Source organism: Paramormyrops kingsleyae, chromosome 6 (assembly GCF_048594095.1).
Source record: "Paramormyrops kingsleyae isolate MSU_618 chromosome 6, PKINGS_0.4, whole genome shotgun sequence".
NCBI lineage: Eukaryota > Metazoa > Chordata > Actinopteri > Osteoglossiformes > Mormyridae > Paramormyrops > Paramormyrops kingsleyae.
In genome coordinates, this window is record NC_132802.1 from 16,631,573 (window position 1) to 16,653,391 (window position 21,819).

Below are 21,819 nucleotides of genomic sequence, written 5' to 3' on the forward strand. Positions count from 1 at the left end.
GTAATTAAATTTTAAAATAGACTGTTTACACCTGCCGGACCGCTGTAGTGCGTCTGATTACGTTAATTACTGTTCAGTTTCTATTTTGAAAGCTTTATAGTTCCGGGGGGACGCTTCAGCACTGGTATCTGAAAGTACTCTGTAAAAGTGTCCCCGTTATGTTTCACGCCTCACACGTCGGAGCGTGCAGCTTAATTACATGTGTTTCCCAAAGGGATTTCCAGGGAATATGAAAAACAAACGGCACATTTTAAAGGGATTTTCTGTATTGGGAGGACTTCCCCATATGTTAATTTAAGGTTTATTTTTTATGTGTTGAATCCCAAGCGGCTCCTACTCTGACACCCAGGACGCTTCGGCTACACTCGCGCGCGCCGCCCCCCTCCGCGAGCCGCTGCCCTCACAGTACTCCGCTTGCGCTCTTGCTCGCGCATCCTCTCGCGATAGCAGTCGGAGAGCCCCGGACCCAACATGGCTGAAGGTACAGGATCGCCGTCTTTTGGATGTGCGACAGCCACCCTGCCGGATCGCCGCAGCTCCGGATCGGTGTCGGGGGGGACGGGGAGGCTCGGCTGACCGTTCGGTTTCGGGGCGGCCCGGTTCCGGCCCGCTTCGGTTCGGCGGCGTTCATTTTAGGCCAGGCGGGTGACGGCTTGGGTGGTGTAGCCGGGCTGTGGGATGGGACTCGTAGTGTTAGACGGTCATTACGGATTCAGGTGCAAATACGAAGCAGTCATAATAACTGTTATTATAGTAAATAATAATGGGGATGATGAGAGACTGTTAAACGAGGGACGGATCGTTACGTTCCACCGGAACCGCTCTGCCAACTTGTGGGTGCGTCTCCTATCAAACCGAAACAACCTCTGGAGCGGTGTTCAGCAGCCCTTTAATAAAAAGATACATTGTTTTAAAAAGCGTATCAGTCTTATCAGCTGGATACACACGGCGTGAAACCGGAAACCCTGCTATAAACCCGTTGTTATGGGCTTTGTAGTGGGGTTACCCTGAGGCGGACTTCGAGGGCAGGGGTTAGATGGAGTTTTAGGGTTACCGTTAGGTGGAGTTTTAGGATTAAGTTTCGATGGTTAGGTTTAGTCGATTCGTGGGGTGGGGCTCCTTTTTACAGTTATGACATTCGTAGTACGGCAGGAGATCGGTGGTAATTATTTTTTAGCAGGGCTTGAGTAAGAGAAATGTGTCTTAAGTACTAGGTTACCTGTGTGGCTTTGGGGTAAAAAGCTTGGGGGTTACTGAGCGCTAATGGTTGGCAGTACTGTCTGTGTGGCAGGCCAGCTCAGTGCTAAGCGTATCATTAACCAGGCAGCAAATCCCTTGTATGACCAATTTGGTAATGCAGAACTTTATTGTTTTAACGCTTAGGTTTTATTGCTTTGCAGCAAATGTGTCCTTGGTTTGTTAAGCAGGGTATATAATGTGCTGCTGCAATGTATTTGTGCAGCTGGCTAAGTTATGAGACATGTGGATGACATGTTCCTGTCGGATTGCTCCGTGAGTTTAGGTCGTAGGTATTTTGGAAATACAGTAAAACATTACTGTGCCTCATTTCTGAAGCCATGCTTATATAAAGTGCGAGATCACGAGGTGACGAGTTTAACAGCATTAAAGGTGCCCCAAGACATTAAAGCGGTTTTTAAGGAAGTTAGGGTCATCAGATTTGTGCACAGGGGGTGTTTGCATTCATAGTAACCTGTTGAGGTATTGAGCAATATTATGATTGCAGTTTACCATATCGCTCTAGCTATAGTGTGGTTCTTTTAGCTTAGTTTGGGAAAAGATGGTTGCTAATTGGGTTATACTGGCAGATTGTTAAATGTTTCAGTTCCATTGGTTGCCTCATTATCAGCTCTTTGATATATCTGGTCTTTCCTTCAGAGCTTCTGCTGCAGCCACTCTTCATAAGCAGTAATCCTGCCCAGGCTGTGGTGTGAGGGCGTGCGATGCACGTGAACAAGCTTAGGCCTTAGACTGGCACTGCAGGTTATGTGTCTAAGGAGGGGGGTTGTTGGTCTGTATCCTGGTTTTTCATACAGTACTCTGTTATGGAACATGAATTAATTGTATTATTTGAGCTTGTGTGCACAGTCAGGATGTAAATCGTTTGCCCCAATTGATTCGATTTGATAACGAATATTTGAAGGAATGATTTGATGCAACAGAAACCTTTACTTTTTATCATGAATGGGTTAATCAGCTATTTGATTATGATAACCTAAAATCAACCTTTTTTACTTAACTGAAAAAAATCCACATATTACTAGGGAATTCCAGGTAATTAATGGAACACAAAGTAGAATCTAACATTTATTTTTTATTGTTATTAAACAGGGAGAGCAAGCCAGTGTAAATTGTCAAAAGGCCAACTATTGATTTATACAGAGGAAAAAAGCACAAGCGAAGCGCTATATGGTTTTCTTTTGGGGGGTGGGGTGGGTGTTGCTGATTAGTGAAATGACCTTACACCATCTTTTATTCTCTGGAAAATGACAGATATATCTGCAGGCCAGATTTCGTAATAAATTATGAACGGGTACACCGCCTTCCCTGCCATCCTAAGTTTCAGAAATGCAAATGCACGCAACCCAGATATAGGAGTATCTTTAAGGGGCATTTTACCACTTGCAAATTAATAATCAATTCATCATAGGCATGTAAATAGTTCGGTTCGATCCACCATATTGTGTTTATGTTTAGTTTTTCCCTTGATATTCATTACCAAAAATTGAAATATTTATTTTCTAATTCTTTATCAACTTAAATATTAGTTTTAAATAAAAAAAAAAAAAAAACCTTAATTTTCTTAATAACCAGTAATTATTTACAAATATTTATAAAGGTTGGAGTAAAGTATAGTAGCTGGTTAACTAAAATATTCCTTTTATTTGAAATTTAAAAATTTGTAACAAATAGGGTTTTTCTTAATAACCGTTTATGAACATTTATGAAGGCTGTAGTCAGGCTTAAAAGTAAAACAATTTGTCCACTGTTCTTCCCATTACTTCTGCAGCTTGCATTATTTGGTTGGTGGCATGGATGCAGGGCCTCTGTTGTCTAAACAAAGCAATTACAGCTAAGGAAAAACTAAGATTATGCAGCACAGTAATGAGCTTTTTCACAGTTCCAATTTGTTATTTCCACTATTTGAATTCTCATACATCTGTACTGCTATTCCCCTCTCATATTATTATATGCCAAATTCATCAGGATGTATCTTTGCATGCCTACATCATTCCTGCATTGCTCAGCTCTATCCCTGCGCTGCTGTGACAAGTGCACACAGGATATAATGATAATAGAGCGAAATTTATAAAAATAGTCACATTCGTTTAATATTTTCAAGAGATGTGCAATATATCAGCCAACATACCTGTATTGGCCGTTGTTCCTAAAGAATCAAAATATTGGTATGGAATTGACCAGTATATCAATTTTGGTTGATATTGCCGTCCAGTATTTAGACTTTAGTCAGTATTCAATGTTAGCAGCACCGGACTAATAATAAATAAAAGGTAATAAGGGCTAAAATATTGAAGATAATTGTATTGGGCCAGGGGTCTCAGAGTACCAGCCTTTGGACTGGATACATCCTGCAAGATGCTATTATATGGCCCGTGACATTTTTAATGCATCATTAAATCCGGCCTGCAGATGGGATCTTTTGTCTTCCACAGACAATTAAAAAAATTATGTAACGTCATTCCGCTAGCAAACTCAGCGAGATTCACCCCTTCCCCAACTGGTGAGGTGTCTGCAATATTAGGCAAAAATATGTTTTATGGCCTGGCCCCCTGCCACCCGGCCCCTAAACCCTTTAGGATGCTCTCTGGACCCATTTGTTCCATTATTGCCCCTCCTTGTAGCGTGACCCATTCTTAAGCAGGTTGGTAGCACACTGATTCTTTGCCTTCTGCCTGTTGAGGTGATGCTTTTGCTTCAGGGTGTGTGTTTTATGACTGTGATGCATGCAGAGTAACAAAGTGCAGTCTAGCTGCGGGGGGGGGGGGGGGGGGGGTGCTTCTTGCTGGTGCAGCATCTGTCTTTCCTGTGACCGTGCTCTTCTGGGAGGCCTAGAGGGGGCTCATTTCCTGCGAGTACCTCACTCCGTCAGCCGGAGAAAGCTGCAGGAACATCCTGTGCATTTTCTGCTTTTGTCTACCTTCGCATTACATGCAGCAAATGCAGGAAAGCACAGGCGTCTGGCCAGTGTGGGCAAGTCATCGAGAGGGCCGTGATTAACACAGGCACCGCTGTGTCAATGTCCTAATGTGTCAGCCCCCGCCCCACCCCACCCCGCCCTTTGTTTTTGGTTTGTTCCACCACCTGCGTGCCTGATCAATGGCTTTGTATTCCACTGACCTATGGAATCAGGTCTATATGTAAATGTTACTTGAGAGCCACTGGTGGAGGCTGCAAAGCACTTTTCATGGACACAGGAAGTTGTGCTCTGCGGGTGGTGAGATCCGCTGCTCAGAGCCAGCCGCTGCTTGTTTAAGCAGTTTTCTGCTGTATGTTGGCTCCTCTCCTCTCAGTGGGTTTGGATGTCGGAGCCTCCTCCCGCCAGACCTGACTGCTGTTTTGTACTCGTTCCAGTGCTGCCTGTCGGTTTGGCTCAATGTTTAACGGTGTTAAATGCCCCTGGACCTTCACCCCTTTACAAAAAAGGCAGAGTAAGACAGAATCACAAGTATGTTGTAAACTGTCACCTGAAGCCGTGGGCTGAACTGGCTCGTGTTCTGAATGTTGCACTTCCGGCAGATTTGAATAGCTGCCTCTTTCAGCTCTTGCCTTGTTGGGTAGATCTGCTGTATCTCCTGCTTACACTGATACCTGAGCATCCATTGGAAACTCAGCCTAGCTGCATGTATGCCTAGCCAACTCCTCGACGGCACGGATGTTTGCAATGTGCTATTTGCCTTACTTGCTTTGGTATTAATAAAGTAAATGAGATCCGACCATAGGTGCAGGATATGAAAGGGATAAACGTGAAACTGCTGGTTTTGAAGTGCAGCAAGGAGGTGGTTTTGAAACCTCATGGTGGGTGGGATTAGACATGGTGGGTGCAGTCAGACACTGATCAGGTTAAAGCTGGAAGTGATTGGCAGTACATTCTGATCCCACCCATGGTAGGGGAGGCGGGATTACTGTGTGCAGTCCTTCACTGATTGGTTCTTTCATCAGCCACTCAATCAGGTGATTGACAGCAAGCTCTGATCCCGCCCACAGCAGGTTTCACACCCTTATTAGTTGTCAGTTACTCACCCAGTTATTCAGCGGAGATAGGGAGGTGGTGGGATACCGGGTACAGTAACTCCCGTAACGCTCTCCGCATCTCCCGGCAGAGGAGGTGGCCAAGCTTCAGAAGCACCTTGCCCTGCTGCGGCAGGAGTACGTGAAGATGCAGCAGAAGCTGGCCGACACAGAAAAGCGCTGCACCCTGCTGACGGCGCGAGAAAGCGGCAGCGACTCCTTCATCTGCCGCCTGCTGGCTATCGTGGCCGAGCTCTACCAGCAGGACCAGTACAGGTGAGCGCCGCCCTGGCTGCTGGGAGGTGTTGACACGTTGTCCCGGGGCGAAGGGCCGTAATGTCTGCAGTACGGCTGCCCTGTGAGCTGATGGCCGTTGGCGGGTGACCGGGCTACCTGGCGCTGATGGCTGTGGCCGCCTTTCTCTCTTTTTATTGGATGAAAGCAGTCAGGGGTTCCTGGGGGTTGTAGTCTCGCCAGGGTGCAGTTAGAATTAAGAGATGGGTTTTGCGTTTCAGTGACCTGAAGGTAAAGGTTGGCGAGAAGATGTACAGCGCTCATAAGTTTGTGCTGGCGGCTCGCAGCGACGTCTGGAGCCTGTCCAACATGACGGCCGTCACGGAGCTCGACCTGTCCGGTGAGCCGGGGGGGAGGCTCGGGGCCTGGGCTTCGCCGGGGAAAGTCAGGGTGTCTCTCTCTGCATGGTAAAATGCATAGTGTGATAGACATCTCCCTCCCCCCTCCACAAGCAGACACAAAGCCCAGTGTCGCCATGGCAATGCTGCGCTGGGCCTACACCGATGAGCTGGAGCTCAGCGAGGACGACACCTTCCTGATCGACCTCATGAAGCTGGCCAACCGCTTCCAGCTGCAGCTCCTCCGGGAGAGGTACCCTGCCATGGGGGGGGCACCACCGCCTTGTGGCCACCGCGGACCCCCGCAGACACCCAGTGCTCAGGTGTGGCCCTCCTCCACGCAGGTGCGAGAAGGCCGTGATGTCCTCTGTGAACGTGAGGAACTGCATCCGCTTCTACCAGACGGCGGAGGAGCTGAACGCCAGCACCCTGATGAACTACTGTGGGGAGATCATCGCCAGCCACTGGGTAACCCCCCCGCCTCGTGCAGGCAGTGCCGCCGGCCGCTTATGATGTGTGTGCCTGCGTGAGCCCACTGGCATCTACCAAACATAAATTACGGGGGTGGCACTGCTGCCTTGCATCTTAAGGACGGGGGGCTTGAATCCCGCCTCTGCTTTTTGCATGTTCTCCTGTGTTATGCAGGTTTTCTCTCTCATACACCCCCACCCCGGCTGTACCAGATGAGTGGCTGGATGGATAAGTATATGCCAGTATTGTTTCAACGGGCATTTCAGCTGAGGATTATCGAATGGAATTGGGCTGCTGTGATTATTGACCCTTTAGAGTTGGTCACCCTGTTGCTATCTGATATATTAACATATGGACGGTGTTTTGGGCCACTTTAGCATTTCGGAAATGGCACAAACACCAGGCTCATGCTCCCGTTAGCCGGCGATTGTTTGAACCGGACGCGGGTTTGAGTCCTGAAAAGCATTCGCTTTGTCGGGTTACAGTCACCTTTCACGTCCACCCTGCTGGCTGCTGAAGAGAGATTTTCCTGACACTCAGCTAAAAAGATCAGGTGACCCCATGCTGATTTATCAGAGCTGGTGGGTGGGTCCCATTCCCTGTGCTGGCCGGACGCGGGGGTGCTCTACGTGTCGATTCCCGCTAATCGCGTTAAATCTCATCAATCATTCATTGCTGCATACATGTCTTAAATGTAAGCCTCCACACCAGTGACTTACTTGGAATGACTAATATTTGTGCATAAATCCTTGCTGTTGCCTGTGTTGTTACGTTGTGTTGATTATGTGCTGTTAAATCCCCCCCCCCCCCTGTCATTCACGTGCCTCTAAGGATGACCTGAGGAAAGAGGACTTCAGTACCATGAGTGCCCAGCTACTGTACAAGATGATCAAGTCCAAGACTGAGTTCCCCCTGCACAAGGCCATCAAGGTGGAGAGGGAGGACGTGGTCTTCCTCTACCTCATAGAGATGGATTCTCAGGTGAGTCGCATTGAACACGCACGTCTCGTCCCTCTGCTGAGCAAGCAGTTCTGCTGCTTTGCGTTTCGTAAGAAGCCACGCTGGGCTCTGCGCCGGCTGGCAGATGTTACATAGCCACTGTATGCTTTCCAGCTAGCTGCTTGTATCCTCTGCCACGTTACTCTCTTCCTCTTTTGGAAGACTCCGCCAGTTTCGGATCCCCTGTCTTTCCGTAATCTGCTGTGCTCGCAATCAGAGCAGCGGGTGGTGATATTGTTCCTGGGAACCACTGGAAATGCACCTTAAATCAGTGACGGAGAGGCAACCAGCAGACTGTGGTGAACCGCAGTGAGTCTCCGATGCTGAGTGTCAGCACTCTTTAGTCATGTGACAAGGGGCGGGGCTTCCTTGTGGCCGAGGAGTCTCTTTGGATTCTGCCGTGTCTCAGTGGCCCAGCTTGTGAAGTACGTCGCGAACTTGGCTTCAGCTGGAAAGCAGGCGTGGTTTTGCTGTAACACCAATCATCCTGCCATCAGAAGCAGCACCATCACCTGTCTCCCCTCTGCAATTAGAGTTGAATCTTAAAATTTGCACTCTAGGATTTTGCCATCCTGTTCATTTGACTTCCTCTGCCGCCCCCTGGAGGATGGGCTCCCCCTTTGAGTCTGGTTAGGGTTAGGGCTTCCTCTGCTGCCCCCTGGAGGATGGGCTCCCCCTTTGAGTCTGGTTAGGGTTAGGGCTTCCTCTGCTGCCCCCTGGAGGATGGGCTCCCCCTTTGAGTCTGGTTAGGGTTAGGGCTTCCTCTGCTGCCCCCTGGAGGATGGGCTCCCCCTTTGAGTCTGGTTAGGGTTAGGGCTTCCTCTGCTGCCCCCTGGAGGATGGGCTCCCCCTTTGAGTCTGGTTAGGGTTAGGGCTTCCTCTGCTGCCCCCTGGAGGATGGGCTCCCCCTTTGAGTCTGGTTTCTCCCAAGGTTTCTTTCTTCTAGGGAGTCTTTCTTTGCTACTGTTGCCTCTGGCTTGCTCACTGGGGGCTTTGGGCAGGGATAATGTAAAGCACTTTGAGACAATATAATGTTATGGAAATACACAATATATACAAATAAAATACAAATATATACTATATATACAATTATGTACAAATAAAATTGAATTGAACTGAAATGAATTTAACATTAACTGGCACTGCCTGAAATGAAATACTTAACCCCATGTTTTGTTTTCTCGCTTTATATTTGTGGTTTTGCTGAAAGCTTTCACGTTTATTTTTTATTTTTTTATGTGGATGCGTGCTGTGGTTCTGGCTATTGTGCGTGTGAATATCATGTGTGTTCGCTGTGACACGGTTTAATACGAAGCCTCCTCTGATCCTCAGCTGCCCGGGAAGCTGAACGAGCTGGACAACAATGGTGACCTGGCCCTGGACCTGGCTCTGTCGCGCAAGCTGGAGAGCATCGCCACCACGCTGGTGAACAACAAGGCCGACGTGGACATGGTGGATCAGAGTGGTTGGAGCCTGCTGCATAAGGCCATCCAGAGAGGTGGGGTGGCAGTGGTGGGGATCCAGAGAGGTGGGGTGGCAGTGGTGGGGATCCAGAGAGGTGGGGTGGCAGTGGTGGGGAGAGGCGCATCGCTGGAGCCAGGAGCCAAATGTCGAGTGGGAGGGGCAATCTGGGCGGGGTTTATAACTGTTATCTGATACCCTAACGTGCATTATAAACCCCTTCTACGCCTTGTGATAAAACCCTCCTACTCAGCATTGCCCCTCCCACTCAACACTCGACTCCCGGCCACAGCTATATATACTGGGTGGTGGGCTGCTCAGTCCTCCAACATGGGGGATCCCAACCAACCTCAGACGAGCACGTGGTCCAGAAATGTCAAAGCCCAGAAATACTTTGCCAGTGGGGGGATCATGGGGCAGTTTACTTCTGTTGACAATGTAGTGCTAGCTGTATGTGTGATTGTAAGTGAACAAGTAGGCAAATAAGGCTGTTTGAAGGGCAGGGATGACCTACTGCATGATTCGCACCCTTATCCTGGTATCACATTTTCTTAGACATAGGAGCACCTACAGGATCTCGCATATACTGGGAAACTGTATCTCATAGTGGGACACCATATCTCATTTTCATCTCTCTATTACAAGGGTATTCCGTCATCTTTTCTCATTGGAAGGGCACTCCGTCGTGTTTTCTCATTGGAAGGGCACTCAGTCGTGTTTTCTCATTGGAAGGGCACTCCGTCATCTTTTCTCATTGGAAGGGCACTCAGTCGTGTTTTCTCATTGGAAGGGCACTCCGTCATCTTTTCTCATTGGAAGGGCACTCCGTCGTGTTTCCTCACTTGGAAGGGCACTCCGTCGTGTTTTCTCACTTGGAAGGGCACTTCAGAGGGCATCACATTTTCTTCACTATACGGACCCTTTATAGCGACATCCTATTGGAAGGGTACCCATAGGGACTGTTTAAACCACCGTAATGGCACCTTATAAGGCATTGTATTACATTTTCTGTACTAGAAGAACACTCATTAAGACACTTCTTCACGTTTTCTTGTTCTATCGGGCATATCATCTGACATGAAGGTGGCTCCCTAGACAGCACTAAATCATGTGAAGGGCAGCCAATAGCTGCATATTTGCCACTCTAAAGGGCACTTTAGCGACATTTTTTCAGCTGTGGGGGCACCAGGGGGGCAGCTGTCCCCCCACCAGTCCACCAGTGCAGTGTGATCTGAAGATTTAGGCTTGTGGCCAATGTGGACAGTGGGGTTTGTCAACAATGATGATTTCTGGTCCGGCCTGACGCCCAGTCTGGTGCTGGTCCAGCTCCGGTCTGAGTGTGTGTCCTGGCGGTCCCGCAGGTGACGAGTTTGCGTCAACGTTCCTGATCCGCCACTCGGCCAAAGTGAACGCGGCCACCAAGGGCGCCGTGGAGACGCCGCTGCACCTCGTCTGCTCCTTCAGCCCCAAGAAGCACGCGGCGGAGGTGATGGCTGGCATCGCGCGCATCACGGAGGCCCTGCTCAGGACTGGCGCCAACCCCAACATGCAGAACAGCAAAGGCAGGCAGGTGGCCTCCTCTCACTCCAGAGGCCATCACAGATGACCTTTAGCCATACACCGGTTATATCATGCGGATCACTGCATCCCTGTGATGGATGGATGGATGGATGACAGATGGGTGTATGGATAGCTGTAAGGTTGATGGTCAATATGACTTCTTGACGACGCCCCCCCCCCCCCCCCCCAAAGCTGAGCACCCACACTCTCGTTGATATGTGGTTTACTTCTACCCCTCTCCCAGGACCCCCCTGCACGAGGCGATAGCTTCTGGGAATGAGTCCGTCTTCAACCAGCTCCTACAGTGCAGGCAGTGAGTGCCTATGTCTGCGATGGATGGACCTCTGTCTCAGCCGCCGGTCTCTGTCCTTACAGAAACAGCTCCTGCCTCTCTTCATCTCTGTTAACACTTTTGGCGGGAGGCCTTAAAATAATATAATAAAAACTTGAGAACCTGAATTGTAATGTTGCTTGGTTAACATTATGGTGAAAAGTCCTCAAGGTGAGCCGATGCACTGCTCTGCCGTCTCGCTGTCCAGGCTGGACCTGGAGCTGAAGGACCACGAGGGCAGCACAGCTCTGTGGCTGGCCCTGCAGTATATCACCATGGCCTCAGACGCGTCGGTCAACCCCTTCGAGGACGACGCACCCGTGCTCAATGGGACATCCTTCGACGAGAACAGTTTTGCTGCCAGGCTCATCCAGCGGAGCAGTGACCCGGATGCACCTGATGCAGCCACAGGTGCGGAGTCCTCCAGACCTGCAGGTGGCGCCGCTGCGGCTGGCTGCAGCTCGAGGAAGACGGAGCTGTCATTTGAAATTCACTCTTACTGTGGCAGTTGCTTTTCATAACTTTTAAGATTCACCTTGGGATTCAGCTTGTTTGTTTCGACCTGGAAGTAAATCTGGACTGCATGTGACATCACCAGTTTCTTATTGAATTGAAGCTCCTTACTAGGGTTGCTGGTATTGCCAAAGCTGAGGGCTGGTCACCTGGGGGCAGCTGCTGGTGCCTGTCTGGGGTTGATCACATGGTGCCCTCTGTCTCCCCAGGGAACTGCCTGCTTCAGAGAGCAGCAGCAGCAGGCCGTGAGGCAGCTGCCCTCTTCCTGGCCACTCATGGGGCAAAGGTCAACCATTCCAATAAATGGGTATGTATCCCTGCGTCACACCCCGTCCTACTTCCTCCTTCCTACATGACTGTGCCCCCCCCCCCCCATAGGGTGAGACCCCACTCCACACAGCCTGCCGCCATGGCCTGGCTGGGCTGACGGCGGAACTGCTTCAGCAAGGGGCTAACCCCAACCTGCAGACAGTGAGTGCGCCCCCTACTGACGAGAGGGGCCACACCGGGGCCGTGTGGCTGCAGAGCCCCCTGCACATGGCCATCGTCCACAACCACCCCGATGTGGTGTCTGTCATTCTGGAACAGAAAGGTAGGGGGTGCTTCTGCATCCTTCACCAGCCTTGTATGGATATAATAGTTTTGTTATTTAGCTGGGTTTGGGTTAAGTTCTAGAAAGTGCTAACCAGCGCATGATAAATCCCAAGGGACCCTCTTATGAGATTTGAGGGGCCGCTAGTTTAGCTGACCCGTGATTCTCTTTAGTTTTGGCTACACCCAGTCCATGAACATGTGACTCATTGAGGGTTGTCTCATACTTATAGCTAACGCTCTCCACGCCACCAACAACCTGCAGATCATCCCGGACTTCAGCCTCAAGGACTCCATGGACCAGACGGTCCTCGGGCTGGCGCTGTGGACAGGCATGTGTCATCACCCATGTGTCATCACCCATGACCGTTATTTCTCCTGGGTCTCCAGGACTCCCATGCTGATTGTGCGTTTTTAGCGGTCACACGGTCATGGACACTGTGTTCCAGGCATGCACACGATAGCCGCCCAACTCCTGGGCTCCGGAGCTGCCATCAACGACACCATGTCCAGCGGGCAGACCCTCCTGCACATGGCCATCCAGAGACAGGACAGCAAGAGCGCCCTCTTCCTACTGGAGCACCAGGCCGACATTAATGTCAGGTCAGCATGGGCTCGGGGCAGGCCCCGGTTCGAGGACTGCGGGGGGGAGAGAGAGCATTAATGGTATCGTGCTGTTCTAAGTCCGTTTTTTTGGCAGGACCCAGGATGGCAAGACAGCTCTGCAGCTGGCCATCAGCAACCAGCTCCCCCTTGTGGTGGACGCCATATGTACGCGAGGTGCAGACATGTCTGTAGTGGATGAGAAGGGGAACCCCCCACTGTGGCTGGCCTTGGAGAGCGGCCTGGAGGACATCGCCTCCACTCTGGTGAGCCCGCCTTCCTCTGCGCTGCAGTGATTCACTGCAAATTGGCCCGGTGCCACTGCTAAACTGGCTTTTGTGCTAGTTTGTGGCCAGTTGTCGGTCTGTAGTACTTAACCTGAATCGGTCCAGGAAAATAACCGAGTCCAGAGAGGGGGCACTGTAGATGGCAGCCTCATCTGAGCGTGGATATAAAGAGGAACGGCCAGTCTGCTGTGGGAAGAGGTGCCAGTCGGTCCCAGGATCATTCCCTGACGGTGCATTCCGCTCGCGCCCGTTACAGGTTAGACATGGCTGCGACGCCACCTTCTGGAACTCCGGGCCGGGAGGCTGCCAGCAGACACTACTGCACCGCGCCGTGGATGAGAACAACGAGGGCGTGGCCTGCTTCCTCGTGCGCAGGTGTGTACCGTTACCTCCTCGCGTTAGCGTATCCAGGAACCACCTGGGCAGTGGGTCTCACCATGGGGCTTGGGGCGCTACCCTGTCTCCAGTGGCTGCGACGTGAACAGCCCCCGGCGGCCGGGTCCCAATGGAGAAGGGGATGAGGAGGCACGGGACGGACAGACACCCCTGCACCTGGCCAGCAGCTGGGGCCTGGAGGAGGTGGTGCAGTGCCTCCTGGAGTTCGGGGCCAACGTCAACGCGCAGGTCAGCTCACTGGGCCCGAGTGGCTGTCTTTGTCACACTCCCATGCCAGGTTCACTGTGCTTCAACATGGATTCCTCTGGGGGAACAGAACTTAGAAACTGCACTCTGCTAGTCGGCTGGGTCATATGTATGTGTACTTCCAATTCAAAGTGGAACCTTCATCCATGCTGTTGGGCGCTGAGATGATGATGATGATGATGATGATGATGCTCTTACCCAGTCTCCGTCCTTTGCTGCAGGATGCTGAGGGTAGGGCCCCCATCCATGTGGCCATCAGCAACCAGCACAGCGTCATCATACAGCTGCTTATTTCACACCCGGATATTCGGCTGAACGTGCGGGATCGGCAGGGCATGACACCCTTCGCCTGCGCGATGACGCACAAGAATAACAAGGCGGCCGAGGCCATCCTGAAGAGGGAGTCTGGAGCGGCTGAGCAGGTGTGGGCCGGGTGTGTGTGGGCGGGGCCGGAGGGCACGGGGCTTTGCCACCAGACTCCTCTGGTGTAGAAGCCAGTGTCATGTGTTTTCCGCTTCCTTTCCCCTTTCAGGTGGACAACAAAGGGCGTAACTTCCTGCACGTGGCGGTGCAGAACTCAGACATCGAGAGCGTGCTCTTCCTCATCAGTGTGCAGGCCAACGTGAACTCAAGGGTGCAGGATGCTGCCAAGCTCACGCCCCTCCACTTGGCCGTGCAGGCAGGCTCCGAGATCATTGTCCGCAACCTGGTAGATATCCCTGCTGACCACAGGCCCCGCCCCATCAAAGCACCTTAATGAACTTACCTAACGTGAAGTACTGTATGATGGACATATTTATGGAGGGGACGGGGTGTAAGTCACTACAGAAATAAGCTCTGTATGAATCTGAACCAGGTGGCTTCCAGAGAGGGCTCTTGTAATCTGATCCAAAGGTCACATTCGTTTATGGTATTGAACCTTACACCTAGTTATAATATCATACATATTACCCCTGGGAAAACTGATCATGCCAGGGAATTATTGACAGGCCCCAAGGTAGGCTGGAGAATGGGGAGTGTTGGGTTGAGGGGGGGTATTGGCTTATCCATGCGACACAGGGGTCTGCAAACCTGTTACAGCTCCTGGCCGGGGCCAAAGTGAACGAGCTGACCAAGCACAGGCAGACCGCCCTGCACCTGGCTGCCCAGCAGGACCTGCCCACCATCTGCTCTGTGCTGCTGGAGAACAGTGTAGATTTCTCAGCTGTGGATGAGAATGGCAACAACGGTAAGAAGTGTGGCAGATCCAGAAGCCGATGCTGCACATCGGCCTCGATGCAAGTTTAAGATCTCCGTGGTGACTTCCATACTTCTACTGGTAAAAAATGCTTCCAGTTCTGAAGGACAACATAACGTTGTCTCCTTTCCTCCACCCAGCCCTTCATATCGCCGTGATGCACGGACGTCTGAACAACGTGCGAACCTTGCTCACGGAGTCCACTGTAGATGCGGAGGCCTTCAACCTCAGGTGCCTCTCCTCGTTCAGTCTGTCTCTTCTCTGTGGGGGGCCATCCTCAGAGAAGACCTGGAGGGTGCCAAGGCTTCTTGTTAGTTGTCAGGTTCTGTTCTACCTTAAAAAGTCAGTAGAAAGGGTTGGCAAAGTTGGTTTATGTGATAGAATCTCTCTTAACATACCAGCCAAGCCTGTCCTGTTCAGACTTTCGGCAAGTCTGTTTGAGCTCCTAATAGCCTGTCGATGCCTTGTGTAGTTAGTGGAGTCTGATTTTCTAATCTGAGAGCCTCTTATGCCTGACAGACCTCGTGTGGGAACCCACAACTATTCCCACGTCTGAACTGTAAGCTGATCAATTGTTGACTGTCAACAAGCGTTCGGGGTTGAGGACGAATAAATGGAATGTGCTTCACAGGGGTCAGTCACCAATGCACGTCCTGGGGCATTATGGGAAGGAGAATGCCGCCGCCATCTTTGAGCTCTTCCTCGAGTGCATGCCAGAGTATCCATTGGACAAGCCCGACAACGAAGGGAACACCGGTAAGTTTGATCATCGTGGCTGGCCACCTTAGAATTGGGGTCTGGTGGTGCTTCATGACTGACCCGCCCCTGATCCCCAATTCTAGTGCTTCTGCTGGCATACATGAAAGGAAATGCCAACCTGTGCCGGGCCATCGTGAGGTCCGGTGCCCGCCTAGGAGTCAATAACAATCAGGGCGTCAACATCTTCAACTACCAGGTGGCCACCAAGCAGCTGCTCTTCCGGCTCCTCGGTAACATCTCATGACGTCGCATGATAGCGGTGCTAAGCTGGGGCTTGGATATTTTGTTGGTGTTCGTTCTTTTGAGGGGCTGATGGAGTTTGATCTGTCTCTTTCCTTGGAAGACATGTTGTCTAAGGAGCCACCATGGTGTGACGGCTCTAACTGTTATGAATGCATAGCGAAGTTTGGCGTCACCACAAGGAAACATCACTGGTAAGAATGCGCGCTGTCTGCATGAATCCCCATGTCATGTTGCTTTTAGAAACACAAGATGGTGTGCTATTGGCCAAAGATGGTCACCTGATCTCCAATGTGACCTTCCCCAGCCGTCACTGTGGCCGCCTGCTGTGTCACAAGTGTTCCTTGAAGGAGATCCCCATCATCAAGTTCGACTTGAATAAGCCCGTGCGGGTGTGCAACATCTGCTTCGATGTGCTGACACTGGGTGGGGTGTCCTAACGCCCCCTTCCCTCTCGCCACCACTGCCACCGCCTTCGTGCCCGGGTCACAGCCGGGGGAACCCTGGGAGAGGCCCACTGGGAAGACTGGACAAATTTCACATCGCTCATATGTACCTTTCCTTCATTGTTTCGTTTTCCACTGCCCAGTTTTTCAGTTTGTGCATTATAGTGCATTTTCAAGTAGCTTGCTCTGGTGATCAAAGTGTAGCATGAACAAAAGAATGGCTGGAAGTGCGGCAGAGGATGTGGGTCGGGGGTGTCACCGTCACTCGTGATGTTCATGAAGAACCCATTACCGTGGAGATCAGCGATGCACATTTCTAGTCTGGAACGGAATACTAAGTAGTGTTGATCAGTACAATTCAGTAATGTAAGGCTGGGTTCAGCAATTCAGAAAAACTCAATTCTAAGTAAGGAGGTCTCTTACTGGAGCCCCGATATTTATAAAACTTTGAGTGGCAATCTTTAGAGGACACTAATGTGGTAGCAAGTCACTTTTACCGATTAAACGACACTGCGCCTTTCTAGAATGTTATGGATGAAAGCATCACTAGAATACTCACAAGCGTCAGGTACGGGAATGATCTCTGCTTACCGCAGTGAGCTCACCTGTTCTGTGCAGAGCTACACGTTTTAGCCATTTAATCAATAGGTCTGTAGTTTTTTCCCCTGATAGTAGACTAGCCAGTCTACTGTGGATGTGTAGCGTAGACTGCGAGGGGGGCAATGCCATCCCTCATTGGGTGACCTTCCAAAACGGCAAGAACTGCACTTGTGGGAAGACAGAGAGATTGTGTACCTGGATGATTGAGAAACACTTGGAGATCTGTCATGTTACAAACAACAGATTTTTTTTTTATTTTGATGGAATACTAAGAGCTTAATGCATATGCATGAGCTTCCTTTACAGCACATTTAAAGAATCATTTTCAGATCCAAAGGATACATTCCATTTATTGCAGGATTTCTTGCTGGACCTTAATTTCAGTTACTAGTTAAATTTTGAACTGAATGCCATTAACACGTTATGTATGATCTCATGTTTGCTATACCTTTAGGCAGACTTCATCAGAACTACACCATGTCTTACTAGTTAATTTAGAGTTTAGAGAGGATGTGATCACAGTCCATGGTCTGCTCTTTATTGATAAATTGTACAGATAAATGTATAATATTTTTGACCACTATAACTGTTTTGTACTTTATGCAGTTTGTGCTTTTTGTCAATGTGACAAACTTAAACCTTGCCTCAGTTAACCTTTTATGCACATTGTATCGTATCTGTACGCTCAGATATTTAGCCTGTTTCTTTATCGCAGGAGGACAACTTTACATAAAGGTCATCAAAAAGCAGTGTGGAGTCATTTATCCGCGCAGGGGTATGGAGGCGAGCTGTGCGCTATGATTGACGGGGGAGAAAACGCTCTCATAATACAGTTAAATGGCACGAACCATTGTAGAAAGACACTCTGAATACCCCCCCCCCCCCCCCAGTTTGTCAGTAGCAGGGTTGCCGACTTTTAGTCAGCTGACTGGGGCGTGAGATTTTAAATTCGAGACAAGTCTGCACATACATGTAACCGTTTTACTGACCTGTAAATACCCTGTAGGTTTTGCAAACTACCCCACGCTTTTGATATACCTAATTTTAGCTTTATAATAGAATTATATATATAGATTTGCCGTAGGATTGCTTGTGTGAGCGTGAAAATCTGAAATCTGAGCTTGCAACCCTGACTGACTGACAGGGTCCATCCGGACAAATAAGAAACGTTTAATGAGCTTGAACATCTTATTGATTGGCTTATTTTTATAATGCAGGAATGTGTTTTCAGATTTAACGATCACAATATAAATCCGGAACACACTACAAAGGCTGCGTGTTGCATTCACTGTATAAAGGAGAAATTCAGATCAGTTTGCGGAGTTGTAGAAATTCCTGAGTTTGACCAAAAGAAACGTTTCGCTGGATAAAGAGTTAATAAAACGCGTTCCCATTTTGAAACATTTAAAAGCTGTGGACGGTGCAGGACTCTGCGAGCGGTGGGCAGCCTTCGTACTCCTGCAGGGCGGCGCTGGCTGACAGCTCGGGGTTGCCGCCCGGCACACACACACAGCGAACGCTCCGGGATCCGGCGTTGAACATCTTCCTCGGGACGCCGGCCCAGGGGCGCTGCACCCCGCCACTGCGGCGAGAGAAGACGCAAGAATGCGCAGTTACGGCCTGGACACACAGCGGTGCAGAAAGCAGTGTATAATCATGCATTAGTACAGAGAAACGAATGTGAGCTAAGCAGCGCCGCTGGGCAGAGTGGGCGAGTACTACAGCTCCAGGATCGGCGCCATCCGGAGATGGTTGAAACAGAAAATATCAATCTTTATATAGGCCTAGCGCGGTTTTAACCACAGGCTTTATGTATTGTTAGAATATGCTTAAACAATGACTGAATGAATTTTTATTCAATCATGCAAATGCAAAGTAAACTTCAATCACTAGTACATATATAAGATCAATATATACATATACTATAAAGTAAATCTATCATGTAATTATTCATGTTTTGCTAGATTAAATGACGTTCCTGTGTTGTGTGATTGCATTGAATTCCTTTGAATTGAAATGAATTAAATTCTTGTAATTTCAATTCAAATTCCAATTCATGAATGGAATGAGGCACAATTCATAAATTCTGAACAACCTTGGTAGGCACTTAATAATCCAGTTGAATGGTCCTTGAACCATTTCAGTAATGAACAATTCATAAGGAAATACAGGCTGGCCTGGGGTGAAATAATGAGCCTCCTTGGTGTGGTGCAGGATAAAATGAAAAGAGGAACACACTGGAATTATGCCCTCAGTGCACCGTGCAGCTTCTGACAGCTCTCTGCTTCTACGCCACTGGTGGATTCCTGCAGACCTACAGATGCACATGGCCTCACCAAGGCTGCTGTGTCCTGCACCTGTGCATGGTTCACATTTCTTTTGCACTGTGAGCACGACTACATACACTGTCCAGAAGTAGGGGATGCTTTGCATGACACTAAAACTGGTTTCATGCTATTGCATGCACACCTGCCATTGTAGGTGCAGTCGATAGAATGTTCAACCCTAGTCATACTCGCAACATCTTGAATTCTGCACCTGTCAAAAAGGATTCTTGGCACTAGGCCTAAAGGTCCAAGTGAAATGCAACCATCAATAACTTTTTACAGACATGATGGCTAAGTGGCCTGGGAGGACACATGATGCTTCTATCTGGTCCAGCTTTGCAGTGGGTTTGCAGTGGTGTTTTTGCTGGTGGCTGATAATTGGGAGACATCATGCATCCTTTTAGCTATAATTCTTGCTAATTCCAGTGTTGAACCCCAAAACATGGCTGATGAGAGGTATCACACCACACACCAAAGAACACAAACTGCTGTAGAGCATGCTCTAGGGATGTGGAAGATGCGATTCTGGTGCTTACACAAGTCCTTGGGAACTCCCAAGATTTTCCCCCGATGCTGCTGTGCTTGTCTTGTTGTGTGGTGTATGCTGCACAACATTGCAGTAGCTATTTTACTGAAATATTTGTATCTCCTCAATAAGTTGTTTTAACGCTTCTTTTGAGAAGTGTTACTTCCTTTGCTGCTTGCCATTGCGGTTTACAAGGACGCAACATCACATTTTGAGCCCATTTATATATTTTCAGCAAATATTGTAGGTTAATTTATTATAATCTTAATTTTGTGGCATTCGTGTGTTTTTATTGATTTGCTTCGTCTTCTTCTTCTTCTTCTTATTATTATTATTGTTGTTGTTACATTGAATACGTGGGGTCGATCTTACTGTTTTCTACCCCCTGTGCTTTTCTTACTACTTAAAGTTTGTGCCTTAATTCTGGAATAACGAAGCGTTTTGAGGAACAGTCGCAAATCTCAATCCTTCTTTAATTTGTTCGTTATTCGCTAAGATCGATCGCTTTCGGGAAACACCACTGTTGAGTAACACATGCTGCCGTACCTCTTTTCGGAGCACCACACTCTCCCACCAGCGGCGCTCCACTCGGAGTTACAGGATGGGAAGCGCTTGCTGTCAGCTTCGGCTTCAGCTTTGAGCTCCAGTCCACGGGCCAGGGCAGCTTCCACCTGCCGCAAAGCCTCCGTGGGTTTGCCGGTATCACTGTAGTAACGTCCGATCAGCCTGCCTTCGGTTTAACATACGTGTTTATACTTTGATGCTTTATGTGGTGTCTCACAAGATACGATCTGTGTATGCAATACCTACCTACGGGTCTGTAATCCCGTTGATAGAAAGACAGCCAGTCATACAGGGCGACTACCTGCGACGGTGACAGACCCGACAAGTCATCCGTCAGCCCGCCTTCCGTGAAATCCCCGGTAACGAAAGCCCTGGACGCATCTCTGCCTGGCCCATTACATGATAAATCGTATTCTTAATGGGACACCTTTGCAAAGTGTTTTTTTTTACAGTAAAAATGCACTTGGAGCATGCAAAGAAAATGTAGAAAAGGTACCTGCAAAGAAGTGATAAGCACCGCCGGGTCCGTAGTGCCTGCGCCCCTTGCTCACGTCGAACACCTGCCCCAGCACGGACAAATACAGACCCTGGCTGCCCACTTCGCCGTCATACCGAGACAGGTCCTGCTGGTTTAACAGGGGCAGTGCGTCCGGAGAAGAGGAAAAAATCGCCGACAGAGCGAGCAGATGTGCGATAACGGCGTCCAGGTCGCAAACGGCGAAGAGTACAGCTGCCGATGCAGCGGCCACGGCGATCAGACACCGTGCCATTAAATACGAATGTTCATTAACGTGCAAAATACTCAGTTTTCACGAGCAACAACGCATAGCAGCAAACTGCTGGTGCACGAGGAGGAAACATCAATGTACATTTCCGGAACAGGATACTATGCATGTGTACGCAATTTCCAATCCAGTTCCAGTAAACCATACTTTAAATCAAACTTTAAGGTTTATTTCACGAGAAACAGCAGACCACACCTCAACCACTCTGAGGTAGTCCGTCAAGTAGGCCTATGTCTCTTCAATATTTGTTTTACGAGCAACAGAAAGATCTTTCGTAAGCCTATAATAATTACTTAAATTTTCGACAGCCAATCACAATGTGAGCCTGCGTCCCTCCTGCCGATAGGATCCATAATAAGGGGCGTGGTTTACTGGAACTACGTTGGAAATTGCGTACACACTATATGCAATAATAATTACATTTAATCAAGAAAGCATGCCTTATTGACAAAGCCGGCACTGCAACATTCCGCATCTTCTTCTTATAATGTCCTGCCATGCCTACTTTTTGCTCATGTAGAAGCAATTTCTGGACTAAACCGTATAGCATTAAGGACTGTACACAAATTTATGGAAAAAAAGATGTTTAAATGTTAATGGGAGATTATTCTAAGGGACAATCTGTGCAAACATCTGTACAATCTGAACATATATTGTCCTATCTTAACCATTTTGCTAAACATAAGCCTGTGTACACTGTGTGTCTCTGTGACAAAACTCAGAAAGAAACAATTATGCAGAAGATCTCATCAGACTGCCACCACACAAATCCCTCCAAGATCATAAACACGGAAAATGCCAGGATGGGGTGCCCACCAATTATGGGGCACATATGCACACCTATGGGCAAGGTGGCAACTCCAATTACCCTCAGCATGTTTGACTGTGGGGGGACACACACACACACACCAGACTATCCAGAAGAATCCCTATGATGACATGGGGGGGGACTTGCAGACTCCACACACATGGAGCCA

At 49.1% G+C, this 21,819-nt stretch overlaps 2 protein-coding genes across 4 annotated transcripts; one reads left to right on the forward strand and one right to left on the reverse strand.

The window, feature by feature from the left end:
* Positions 1–179: 179 nt before the first annotated feature.
* On the forward strand, positions 180–17,389 carry ankfy1 (ankyrin repeat and FYVE domain containing 1). 3 transcript variants are annotated; one of them, XM_023832947.2, is made up of 25 exons: positions 180–481; positions 5,361–5,544; positions 5,784–5,902; positions 6,015–6,153; positions 6,245–6,368; positions 7,203–7,352; positions 8,703–8,868; positions 10,193–10,397; positions 10,636–10,704; positions 10,931–11,133; positions 11,445–11,542; positions 11,614–11,827; positions 12,060–12,158; positions 12,276–12,429; positions 12,527–12,695; positions 12,973–13,091; positions 13,184–13,340; positions 13,580–13,780; positions 13,891–14,067; positions 14,439–14,586; positions 14,736–14,826; positions 15,227–15,351; positions 15,438–15,584; positions 15,698–15,788; positions 15,902–17,389. In XM_023832947.2, the coding sequence occupies exons 1-25, from the start codon at positions 472–474 to the stop codon at positions 16,032–16,034; spliced, it is 3,492 nt and encodes a 1,163-aa protein (XP_023688715.1). In that variant the 5' UTR covers positions 180–471; the 3' UTR covers positions 16,035–17,389. The 3 variants fall into 3 exon arrangements, with proteins under 3 accessions (XP_023688715.1, XP_023688716.1, XP_072569862.1); XM_023832948.2 differs by having other exon boundaries at positions 184–481; positions 6,018–6,153; XM_072713761.1 differs by lacking the exons at positions 180–481; positions 5,361–5,544; positions 5,784–5,902; positions 6,015–6,153; positions 6,245–6,368 and adding an exon at positions 6,409–7,065.
* cyb5d2 (cytochrome b5 domain containing 2) lies at positions 16,866–21,084 on the reverse strand. The gene is made up of 4 exons (XM_023832949.2): positions 20,554–21,084; positions 20,304–20,444; positions 20,040–20,223; positions 16,866–18,222 (listed from the first exon to the last, which is right to left on the reverse strand). Exons 1-4 carry the CDS (start codon positions 20,825–20,827, stop codon positions 18,045–18,047), a joined length of 777 nt encoding a protein of 258 aa, XP_023688717.2. The 5' UTR covers positions 20,828–21,084; the 3' UTR covers positions 16,866–18,044.
* Positions 21,085–21,819: the final 735 nt, after the last annotated feature.

Bases quoted from the DNA above. Each gene is read 5' to 3' on its own strand.
- ankfy1 (XM_023832947.2), top strand. The intron at 10,705-10,930 runs GTGAGTGCCTAT...CTCGCTGTCCAG, and splicing joins CAGCTCCTACAGTGCAGGCA to GCTGGACCTGGAGCTGAAGG. The intron at 15,585-15,697 runs GTAACATCTCAT...TTTCCTTGGAAG, and splicing joins GCTGCTCTTCCGGCTCCTCG to ACATGTTGTCTAAGGAGCCA.
- cyb5d2 (XM_023832949.2), bottom strand. From the start codon at position 20,827: ATGGCACGGTGTCTGATCGCCGTGGCCGCTGCATCGGCAGCTGTACTC. The intron at 20,224-20,303 runs GTAGGTATTGCA...GTTAAACCGAAG, and splicing joins ACGGGATTACAGACCCGTAG to GCAGGCTGATCGGACGTTAC. The intron at 18,223-20,039 runs GTACGGCAGCAT...CTCTCGCCGCAG, and splicing joins GTGTGGTGCTCCGAAAAGAG to TGGCGGGGTGCAGCGCCCCT.